This window comes from Hippoglossus hippoglossus, chromosome 21 (assembly GCF_009819705.1).
Source record: "Hippoglossus hippoglossus isolate fHipHip1 chromosome 21, fHipHip1.pri, whole genome shotgun sequence".
In the NCBI taxonomy this organism is placed as follows: domain Eukaryota; kingdom Metazoa; phylum Chordata; class Actinopteri; order Pleuronectiformes; family Pleuronectidae; genus Hippoglossus; species Hippoglossus hippoglossus.
This window is the reverse complement of record NC_047171.1, coordinates 21682764-21694944: the sequence shown is the minus strand read 5'-3', so window position 1 is coordinate 21694944 and position 12181 is coordinate 21682764. Positions and strand designations below refer to the sequence as shown.

Below are 12181 nucleotides of genomic sequence, written 5' to 3'. Positions count from 1 at the left end.
AGATTATCATGATAACACGATGTAATAGTGAGAAGTCGACGAATACGAAAGTAAGAGTAAAAATCCGAAGCACAAGATGTTATCAGGAACACGTTTAAATGTTTTCAGCTGTGATCAGAAAGATTTAGGACCTGATATGTGAAAACGTCTGCAGCAGTAACAGGAATTAAATCCAACTTTTAATCCAGTTTTAGTATCACGGTCTGATCACTTATCTTGTTAACTTGGCTTTGACCAAGAGTCTGAGGTCACGTTTTATCAATCTGCCTTTTTTCTTCTGTTTTAAATCAATGATGTGACGCAAAAGGCATCTGCAGTTTTTTTGTTTTTTTTTGTTTTTTTTTTTCAGGAATCTTCTCACAAGTGTACGCTCACAATTCTTTGCTGCCAAGTTCTTCATTTCTCTCCCTCCTCATCCATCCAACATCATCTCCATCCTCCTCTTTCATCTGATCTCCAGTCGTCAGTAACGTTTCCGTTTTGGTTCTCAGCCTCTTACTCCCCCCCACACAGTCTCTGACATCACGCTGACATCATCACCTCCTATATTCCCAAAAGGAGGCAGCCCAAGGAGAAACCCATGGGGCGGCCATCGAGTCGCAGGGAGCGACTTCGCTTTTGAAAATTGAGTGTTCTGTATTTGTATTTTTACTGAACTAAAAAAAATAAAATTAAAGTATCTGTAAATAAGTTTAAAACTGAGACACAAAGTCAATAAAGATGTTATGAAAATTGATCGAGTGTTTTGCTTCATCGTCTGATGCTTTGAGAAGCTCCAGCTATCTGAATCTTCATCCAGCGCCACCATCAGGTCAAATGACTAAATGTCTGCAAAACTAATGACAGCACCTGAAGCCTCAGCTTGATGTATTTCTGTTAAATAAGGAAGTTTGATTCAGCATCTGCAGATGAACTCTTATATTATATATAAACTATATGTTCAAGTTGATGAGATGTGTAAATGAGCCCAGGAACAAGCAAACACCTGGGTTTGGGATCTGCTCTCTGGGCCTCATGTCATCTAATGCTGAGCTACCTGCTGTTGGCACCTTGAGATGCATCTTGCAGCCTTGGACATTGACGAGGTGCTGGGAGCCCGATGTCGGCAAACTTTACTTCTCAGAAAAAGATGGGAAAGATCGGTCTCACATTTATTCAGCAGAATACAAAGGATTTATACATTTACATGACCAGTTCCACGTAACCACTTCCCTGTCTTGTGGTCTGATGCCTCTGGTGAGTTGGTCTGGAGTTCAGCTTTAACAGGTTGCTGGTGTTTGGAGGTCGCTGTCTGAGAAACAGAGAAACTCTTCCTCCTTTTGCTTTCATGCTCATATTCTGATAGAGTGATGCTTCTTTCAGTCAGTTGTATCAGGCAGAATATCGTTTTTTAGTGTCTGTAGTTTAACATTACACTCAGTAGCTGAACTATTCTTTCATACAGCAGCATAAACCAAAATGAGGAAAGTTTTCTCATCAATCATGTTAGATTTGTTGTTCCAGTAATTGTGAAGAAACTGAACTTGCTGAGCGACTCTCTCAGAGCAATGAGACAGGTTGATCACTCAGAGGTAAATGCTCAACGTGACTTCCTGCTCTGTGTGTGTTTGGCCTGCCAGGAAATACTGTACATATTTACAAAAAACAAGGGCTTGGTGTGTCTAGCAATGCTTCATTGTTTTGTTTTTCTCTCACAAGCAGCGCTGTTCACGGTTCCACCCATAAGATGTTGAACTTGTAGAGGTCTGAACCCACTTTGAGGTTGAGTTTGTCTGCCGGTTGAGTTAAAGTGCTTTCAACTTAAAGGGATAGTTCACAGAAAAATGCAAATTCACTCATTGTCTACTCACCACTATGCCGATGGAGGGGTGGGGGGAGTGTTTGAGTCCACAGAACCCTGCTGGAGTTTCAGGGGTAAACAGTGTTGCAGCCAAATCCAATACAATTGACTTCAATAGAATGAAAGTAACTGAATTGAAGTAACAATTGAAGTAATTGAAACAGCATCATTTACAAGTTATCCTCCTCACATGTTCGTGTGGATCGCAGAGGACGTTTAGGATAAAGACATGGTGTAAATGACGCCGTTTGGAGGCATGTGATGGGTTTTTTTCTATTGTTTTTATACGTTTAAAGAATTGCATCACTGTTAACCCCTGAGACTCCAAATGTGTTTTTACGACACAAAAGTTTGAAGAAATTAGGTTTGAACACTCAATCATGTAAAATCTCTCCATTTACTTTTGGTATTGAAAAACATTTGCTTGGAATGTGAATGCAGGAGTGGAACTCAAAGCAACCTGCTCTGTGACTCATTGATTTGGATTGATATTTTATCACCTATTTAAATTAAGTGATTTTTGCTGCTGGAGAAGACGACACTGATTCAGTTACATTTCAAAACTGACAGCACCCGTGTGACAAACATCAATATGACTCAGACACCCGGAGGGAGACTGACAGCAAATATTTAGATTGAAAAAGTTCCAGTATCATTCAGCAGCCTGAGTCGTCCAACACACACCCAGGTTGCGTGTGTGTGTGTGTGAGAGGGAAAGAGGAACTGAACTTTGATGTGTGACAAAATACGTTGCTGGCTCACAGGTTATTGTGCCTGTGTGTGACTGTGACAGAATGTGAACAGGTGCCTTCCTTTGAAAGGTGAACTGGCAAGTTGTCAACACACATGTTTAGATTTTAATATCTGAAGTCATTGTGAAAGCACTAAGTACTGATCACCAACCCCTGTGTTTGTCTTGGGAGGCATCGCAGCTTCAGTTTTGGTCTGTATCTTTACAACCTGATCTTTCTCTGCTGCTGCTGCTGCTGCTGCTGCAGAGGAAACTTTTGAATTCTCAAACTCACCAACAAACCAGAAAGTGTAAACCTGGATCCTCTCCCCCCCCCAGAACCACATCTAACAGCTGGATTCAGGTTTGTTCTCAGGATGCACACAGATGTGGATTCAGGCTGCTGCACAATCTAACGTTCTCCATGTGCCACCACTGTGAGCAGTTATTACAGACACACACACTGCTCTGTTTGAAAAGTCTCACTCTTCACACAATAACTTCACACTGCTTCACAAATGCTTTGTTGCAAAATTCAAATGAGGAAACAAATCCTTCATTTCATTTGGTGGACTGTCTGACATATTATAACATTTGTTGGAGCTTTTTCAGCTTTCCACTCCGACCAGTTTTTACGTGAACGTGTAAATGGTTTCTGCGCCTGTTCTTTTGAGGGAAGGGTTTCTGCTTCACCAAAAACACTGGGGAATTTCTCTCTCAAACCAGTTTGCCAGGAAATCATAATCAGGTATTTCCTCTTTTAAATACTTTCTTTTGGGTTTCATGAATAAAATGTGGGCCGTGCCATGGGGATGAACGTGGAACATGTTTCTGTGGTGATGCACTGGTTATATTTTTACAGACATGTTTGCAATCAGTGTCATCACGCCCCTGTAATCCTCTCCATTCGCTGCGTGTGTGTACGCAGCCGGGATGATTTTCAAATGTTTCACTCTGCCGTGCAGCTGTTTATAAAACCGCATTATTGTATTTGGCCTCACAGTGAAGAGACTCAGCGTGTTTAGAGAACGAGGGAAGAGAGGAGACGAGAGGAGACGAGAGGAAAACTGAGGTCGGTGATAATCCTGCATTAGTTTACATGAAGAGAAAAAACAATCAGCCCCTTTGAAAAGTGAAGGATGAGTCCCAACTCTCCCAAAAATACAACTTGGGTGTGTTGGGTTTTATTTAGCCGTGTTGTTTCTGCACTTTCTCTTGGGCCTCCAACCATGAGCTCTCATGACATTCTTCCAAAACACAACAAAAGAAGATGGCTGGCATCTAATCAGTCCTCGCTGCCGCCTGAACACTGCCTGACAGAGGTGAAACTCAACTCCAAATTGAGTCATGCATCTCAGAAATGGGGTCAAATTGTGTTCAAATCTTTGTTTATAAGAAGTTGCATCTGTCATCTCCCATGTTTAGAAAGTCCTCTGTAGTGCAGGAGCCATAACTGGACATGCAGATGCTTTTCTCTGTCACATGCTCTCTGTGGGAAAATGAATCTCTGTCTCTCTGGATATGGGCGGCTGTGGCTGAGGGGTAGAGCGGTCGTCCTCCAACCAGAAGGTCGGCAGTTTCATCCCAGTTCTTCCCCATCTGCATGCCGAAGTGTCCTTGGGCAAGATGCTGAACCCCTCATAGGAAAAAAAAGGGCTGCCTATAGATGCACTGTATGAATGTGTGTGATTGGGTGGGTGGCAAACTGTAGTGTAAATCCCTTTGAGTGGTCATCAAGACTAGAAAAGCTCTATATAAATACAATTACAATTTACCATTGAATTGGTTTGAGGAGAAAACAAACTGTCTGTCAATGACCAGTCTCAGGAGACAGACGGGTTCAGTGATGTGTTTCTGCCACGAATCATTCAAAGTGCCCAAAATGTTTGAAACACAAGTGACTCTCAGAAAACTCCCAACATGGAGTTCTAACTTATCGGAACCATAAAGGAAACTTTTCAGAGCGAGAATTGGACATTAAAAGCTGCTTTTTGGGCTTATTTTCTCCTAAAACAATTTGAATTCAGACCATAGACTGGGAATAAAGACGGTCTCCACTGACTTAATTTTGAGTGCAGTCTGTAAAATCGTGATCACGGTGTCGAGTTTTTAGATTATTAAATTACTAATTAAATCCAAACAAACACAAGGGTGAGGAGAACTAAAATGACAGAAAACACCACTTCATGTGCTTTTAGTTTTTTTAATTTGGCTCATGTCCCATCAGCTAACATGGAGGAGGCATATGACCTATATTGCAGACAGCCACCAGGGGAAAAGTGGAACAAATATTCTAAATTTATGTTTTTGTTTTATTTCACAGATTCCAGAGGCTGTTTTCTCAAACTGAAGTTTCTCTCCACTTCAGTTTCACTTACTTAGACCGGACCTTCCAGTTTTATTTCTGTCTACACCCTGAAAATGTTCACAAAGAGGTTTGTTCGTAACTAATTCACAGTCTGACTCACAGCAGAAAACCAGGTGAAAATCTATTGTTTAATGCCGTCGACTCTATTTTCTGATTTACGGAGAAATTAAAACAGATTTCCTCTCTAAAGACATTTTATTAAACAGATATTTTAAACCGGCTTTTAGTCACTGGTCAGATTTCTGTTCAGGAAATAGTGCATCTTTTTATTAGATAATGCTCCATTTACATATTTAAACATATAATATTAGAAAACTCTCAATGCAAAGAATCAAGTGGGGGAGTTTTATGGTGTTATCTATTAATACAAAGTTTTACCCTGTTGTTATTTACCTTAAAAAGTAATTAAATATATTAGTGAAAATGGTCAAAGATCTAATGACAGACTTTAGTCTCGATTAAGAAATGATGCTGTGATTAAACAATGAACATAAACTGAAAGAAGAGTTTTCCTCAGTGAAACTTTTAAATTGATTCCTCGACCCAAACTTAAAGTTTGGAGCTTTCTCAGAAGGTTCGTGATCATCGCCTGCGGATCTCTTCTTTCCCACAGTTGAGTCAGCAGCAACTTGTTTTTATTCTTACATGCACATAATAATGATTTGGGAAGTGATTCTGCAGGACGACATAAATCACCGTTAAAGAGAGGACGCAGGGGAAACTCGTCTTTTCCTCTGTGGTTTTGTGTTTAAAAAGGGCACCAGCCTTGAATCTGCCCCTCAGACGAGGCCCATTCATGTAATAATGTGCATATTGAAGAGAGTGTATGTGTGTGTGCGTTTGTGTGTGTGTCTGATAACAACTATGACGTCAGGTCGTAGAGCAGGTTTTTAAATGTCCGACTGACTCATTCTGAAGAGATTAGCACACGCTCTCCTTAACAGCCTTTAATGGAACCGTGGCGTGTGTCCGTCTGTTTGCTTACATGGGGACAATGTGTCCGTCCACGTACGTGCTAATGTGCATCTCATTGTGTGTTTAATGTGTTAATGGCCAGTGTTGCTTACTCATCCGAGGCCTGGACGCACTGACTCACTCTTCAGATGGCAGAGCTGCAGCTGCAAAGCACGACGGACACACACACACACATGTGCAAACACACACACACTTCAGGTCAACCAACCTGACAAACTCGCTGGTGTCCGTCTCTTATCAAGAGTGTTGTGATAACATTCTGTCGTCACCTCAGAGATTCTTCAACTCAGGGTGTCAGAGGAATGGATTTCTACGCATAGATGATTTCACTCTGTAAGACGATGGATTTGGTTCAAACATCTAAAATTACTCCTAATATTTATTTTATTATGTCAATGTTATCTTTGCGTTTGCAGCAGAACTCCATCAGCAGCACACTTCCTGTTCCAGGATGAAGGTGCAGCGGAGAGTTGTCTGTTGTGAAGCCGTATGACCGACCGACTCTGTACAAAGGTGGTCTTATGGTCTTTGGCATAAATAATAAGTTGTTAGTATTTATAGCCTAAATTATTAGTGTGGTGATTAGTTCTGTTGCACTGTGTGTCTTAGCGGTGAAGATGTTTTCATGTAGACAGAAAAAACAAAGCCGGAGCTCTGACTGCGTCATCCCACTGAAGTGAAACACAACTGAGTTTCCTGCTGAAATCCTGCTTAGGCTTTAACACTGCTCTGTTTGTATGTCACGTGGATAGCTCAACTTCTACCGGGACGTTATTTGCCTTTTAATTTGCATCTTCCTCCTGTTTGTTCAAATGTCCATTGTTGTCGTCCCCTACTGTATTAATCTTTGATGAGAGAGTAAAACGTGGCACTTCTGTTAAATTTCCCTTTAAAATCTCATATAAGTGAGAATAGGACAAACACACACAGAGAGAGGGAGGGAATCCCCTCTGGTTTATGGTTTCTGCTGCTGACACACTGACACTGAGATGATGTACAACCCCACTCCCTGAGGGGCTCTCCTCACAACACACACGCACGCATGCACACACACACACACACACACACACATGCACACACAACTACAACTGTACTGCTGAGGCTCGTTGTGGTGTTCGTTTCCGCCACTGATGCTGCAGAGAAAAGGAAAAGGTTCATTTGTGCGAAACTGCATCTTTAGCTCCTTCTTGACATGTGTGTTTCCTGCAGCCACTTGTGTCTTCATGTTTCGGTGGAAAAAGGAGTTTGATCACTGCAGGAAAAGAAGATGTCAATCTTTCTTTTCTCTGCAATAAATAAACATATTTAGATACAAAAACATTTTTAAAGTGGTCTTTCTATGACTTATTTTTACATGAATGATCATAAAGTTGAATAATTGTTCCACAGACGATGGTATTTTTAACATTTTTCTGTGTGTTGTCTGCATTTACTGACACCAATTATTTCCTTGAAGATGGGCCTCCTTTTTCCTTATTGATATTTGTATTTATATATTCTGGATGTTTTTGTGTATGTTTGTATTTTTGTGTTCTCAATTAGAAAGGACAATTATAAACTATAGATGTGGTTGGAGTGAGTCCTATGACAAAAAACATATTGTGATATGATGTAATGTTAGAATGGATTTATCCACTCTGCTAAATGTGATGGTGTTGCTTCCCTGTGAGAACAAATAATGGTGCATGTGTTTGGTGTTAAACCAACGGGTAAATACTTTTCACACCATTTATGTATCTCACATTTTTCACTTGCTTTCATTCGTCTCTCTCTCTCTCTTTGTTTTTTTACACTTTAATCTGTCATAATCAAATGTTTCTGCTTCAAAATAAAAGCAACACGCTCTTATTGTTTCAGGGGGACTCTCCTGTATAGGCCTGTGTTTTACGTTCCAGTGAATCATTCCACTTGCATCCTTCTCGTGGTTTCTTTGCATCATTCACAGCAACACACCTCTGAAGTGAGGGGAAGAAAGAGTGTGTCACTGGGGGGGGGGGGGTTCTGCTAAGCTGCTGTTCTCTGCGTCACTGTGGGTGATGACTATGATTGTGTGTGTGTGGGGGACAGAAAGACAAGGGAGGACTTTTTGTATTGTGTTCTAATGAAATTAACCTTATTCTTCAGAAATAAAGTCCCTCTGATGTGTCAGTGACATTTTCTCAGTATTTCCATGACGAGACGAGAAGAAAAGTCTGTCAGCACCATAGACTTTAAATAATGATGAACGACATGAAGCCGAATTATCTTGATCGCCACCCGGAGGTCATAAATCCTGCCTCCTCGATGTTAATGGATGGGACCAAGCTATAAAGTCAGAGAACACATTGAATTCATTTTTCTCTGTGATTTTAGGTTGTTCTCATCACACTGATGTGTTTGAGAGTTAATGTTTCTGATAAGTTCAGTTTTGGTTGTCTGATGCTATAAGAAAGAGGTGAAACATCAGATTAACAGATGAGACTAACACCTCTCCACCACCTCTCCACCCCCATGACTCCAGCCAGACTCAGGCCCCAAATGATGTCACCAACACAAGATGGCAGCATTTGTATCCAGGATATTTTGGCTTTGCTTTTGTAAAACAGGAGATGGTGGAGACGCATCTTTCTTTGCAGTCTATGGCTTTAATAAATGTATGTGATCCCTTGAACCTGATCCATTTACAGGTGAAAACTAAACTATGAATATATGATTTAGTTTCTGTTTCCAAATAGCCTCAAACAAAGTAGATGTGGCTCTGTTCCTGGTAGTGATGGTGGGAGGAAGTGGAGACGTGTTGTCCATGTTTATTCTGTGGCTCTGTCAAAAACACTTCAAAATGTAGGTAAAGGGAATTACTTAAAAAAAACATGTTAAATAATTCAATAAATAAACAATAAAAAGAAAGAATGAAAAAAAATACATTTAAACAAATAAGTAGAGTGACATGAGGAAAACCAGTGCAGTATTTTCATTTATTATTAATATTAGCATTGTTATTATGATTATTGATGTTATAATAATATTTATTATTATTAGCATTCGCATTTGTATTATTATTATTATTATTGTTATTATATAAGTTGACAGATAAACTTATCAGAATCCTCAACATCGCTCGTCTGCCTGGAAACGCAAAAAGCCCGTCGACCAATCAGAGGCTTCGCTCCGCGCATTGGTATCTGAGGGACTGTGTTTTGTCTCGGCGGAGCAGCGGTGTGAGTGGGTCGTGCTGCGGCTGTATAAAGCAGGTGTGTGCACGGCGGTGCGGACACTGACTCCTCCGCGGTGTGCGTGTTAGAGTGAGTGCTTTCTCTGGATCATGAGTCTGAACGAACTTTATTTCTTCTCTTCTGGATTCTGAAGACTTTCAACAAACGTACGTATCGACTTTATCCTCGATGTAGCTGCTTCTGTTTGCGTTAACTGCGCGGTTAGCATGGAAACACCGCTACAACCCAAGTTTACGTAAACCTACGATTCGAAAGAGCGCTGCGGGGATATTTCACCGTAACAGTGAGATTCTTTAAACCTACGTAGACTCTTTGAAACTGATACCGAGTCGGAGTAAGTGGCCTTGAAAGCGCAGTGCGGTGTTCTCCACGCAGTTTGCGGGTGGACTGATGAATCAGCTGGAGCAGATCCGTGTTTGGTGAATAGCGTGTCGGGTTTTTTGACGTTATTCACGTGCACTTTAACCCCGCGTGCGTCGGTTCCAGAATAAAAACGCCACGCTCGTGCACTCCGCTGTTTCTGGAAGCCTCACGCGCTCCTCTCTGTGAACGGCTCGTCTCGTGCTCACTCTGTGCAGCGCTCGTGCTGAACATGAGGAGGATGATGATGGTGTTTCACATGATTTAACCTTAAAGTCCATTATTGTTGTTTGCTTATCAATACTTGAAATTGTGATTGACATTGGGCAACTATTAAAAGATTAATAATGAGAGAAAAATGATCAACAACTCCAATTTAATGGTTTGATAATTTATACCCATGTTTGGACTCAGACGACTGTTCAGGATGTATTACCTTTTTGGTTTTGGACTGTTGAGCAGGGGGGGGGACATATTGAGACATAGATTTGAGTTTTGGAAAACTATTAAACAGCATTGTGATGATTTATCGACCAAACAACTAAACAATTAATTGACAAATTGTTCCATACTAGGGACCAGCTCTAGGTCAGCTCTACCATGGGGGAATTCATTTAGTTTTCTGCTCTTTACAGGCTCCCAGTCTTGTTTGTACATTTTGTTTAATAGATTTTTTTTTTTTTTTTTTAAATGGTCACAGCCCTGATTCACTGTTGCTGTAGGATTTTGTATTCTTGTGGAAATGTTTCAGTGTTTATGGTTTTGTTTCTGCCACATTTGAAGCTAACACTTGTTTGTTTGCTCTCTCTTGTCATCTTAGTTAATCAGAACCTTGTGAGAAGATGGAGAACAAGGAGGAATCAAAGAGTAGTTCAGTCAGTGTTCTGTCCTGGGAGCAGGTGAGCCGGCTCAATGACGTGCTTACAGCGGTCGTGCCTGTTCACGGACGAGGGAACTTCCCCACCTTAGAGGTGCGCCTCAAAGACATTGTGGCCTGGGTGCGTACCCGCCTGGAGCTGAGGGGCATCAGAGTGAAGGACATTCGTCTCAACGGCTCCACGGCCAGCCACGTGCTGGTGCAGGACATCGGCTGGAGCTACAAAGATCTGGACATCATCTTCAGGGTGGACCTGCCGCACGAGACAGAATACCGCGTCATTAAGGACGTGGTGCTGGGTACCCTGCTGGACTTTCTGCCTGAGGGAGTGAACAAAGAGAAAATTACTCCCATGACTCTGAAAGAGGCTTACGTCCAGAAGCTGGTGAAGGTCAACACAGAGCAGGACCGCTGGAGCCTCATCTCCCTCTCCAACAACAATGGCCGCAACGTGGAGATGAAGTTTGTGGACTCAATACGCCGGCAGTTTGAGTTCAGTGTGGACTCCTTTCAGATTGTGCTGGACTCCATGCTCGTCTACTACGAGCTGGCTCAGACTCCAATGACGCAGGCCTTCCACCCGACCGTGAGTGGGGAGAGCGTGTACGGGGACTTCAGCATGGCGCTGAGCCACCTGCGCAACAAGCTCATCGCCACCAAGCGGCCCGAGGAGATCCGGGGCGGCGGCCTTCTGAAATACTGCAATCTGCTAGTGAGGGACTTCCGGCCGGCCAGCGAGGAGGAGTTCAAAGGCCTGGAGCGGTACATGTGCTCACGCTTCTTCATTGACTTCCCTGACCTCGGTGAGCAGCAGCGCAAGGTGGAGGCCTACCTTCAGAGCCACTTCATAGGCGAGGAGAAGAGCAAGTACGACTACCTCATGATCCTGCGGCGTGTGGTCAACGAGAGCACGGTGTGCCTCATGGGTCACGAGCGGCGGCAGACCCTCCACCTCATTTCGCTGATGGCCTTCCGGGTGCTGGCGGAGCAAAACGCCATCCCCGACGCGTCCTGTGTCACCTGCTACTATCAGCCAGCGCCCTACGTCCGAGACCACAACTTCAGCAACTACTACGTGGCCAACCAGAACATTCCAACATGGCTGCCATGTAACTGAGTCAACAACCACGTGAAAGGATGTAGAAGAGGGCACGGCCACTGCTGCGTTTGAAAATAGAGGAATAGCAGAGAAAAAACAAAAAAAATTATATAGAGGCAATTAATGTAAAGTTCCTCTCAAGGCACAATTATATTTAAGTGGACAAGTGTTTTGCTTTGTTTTTGCAATCCTTTCTCATTCCTTATCTACAGAGGCGTCTAGGTCATTGAATAGAAAGTGATATTTTTAAGTGTTATTTAGATTTCTCTCTCATAATGTTTGGTTGTTTCCCTGTTTATCAACTTTATTCTTAATGGAGTTCTGTTTTGTGCCTTAACCTCCAGCTTTATCTCCCAATTATTTAAGTATATGGGCTGTTTTTTTGTAGACAGGGAATAAGAAAACATTATAGCCTGAATTTGGTGTCCCAAAAAAAAATTTGAAAAAACTGAAATAATGAGAAAATGCTGTTATTGGGGAAGAGATGATATAAAATGTTTCAGCCCAATTAGGAACAAAAAAAACAGCACTGGTGTTAAAACAATTGGGAATAATGTAAGGTGATACATGACAAATCAGAAATGAAGGGGAAGCGAGACTTACAGATTTGTTTTAATTGATTTTGTAAATATCTCTCACAGACACACTCTAATATGCCGGCAGTGCCTGTGACTTGTGATAAAGCAAACAAAATGTATATTTTTTATTTTCCACTGTGAA

The 12181-nt window shown here is 41.9% G+C and overlaps 1 protein-coding gene across 1 annotated transcript; it reads left to right on the top strand.

The window, feature by feature from the left end:
* The first annotated feature begins 2525 nt into the window (after positions 1–2525).
* On the top strand, positions 2526–11976 carry tent5c (terminal nucleotidyltransferase 5C). The gene is made up of 3 exons (XM_034574830.1): positions 2526–2545; positions 9196–9275; positions 10306–11976. Exon 3 carries the CDS (start codon positions 10328–10330, stop codon positions 11477–11479), a length of 1152 nt encoding a protein of 383 aa, XP_034430721.1. The 5' UTR covers positions 2526–2545; positions 9196–9275; positions 10306–10327; the 3' UTR covers positions 11480–11976.
* Positions 11977–12181: the final 205 nt, after the last annotated feature.

Excerpts from the sequence above, each read along its gene's own strand:
- tent5c (XM_034574830.1), top strand. The coding sequence starts at position 10,328 with ATGGAGAACAAGGAGGAATCAAAGAGTAGTTCAGTCAGTGTTCTGTCC.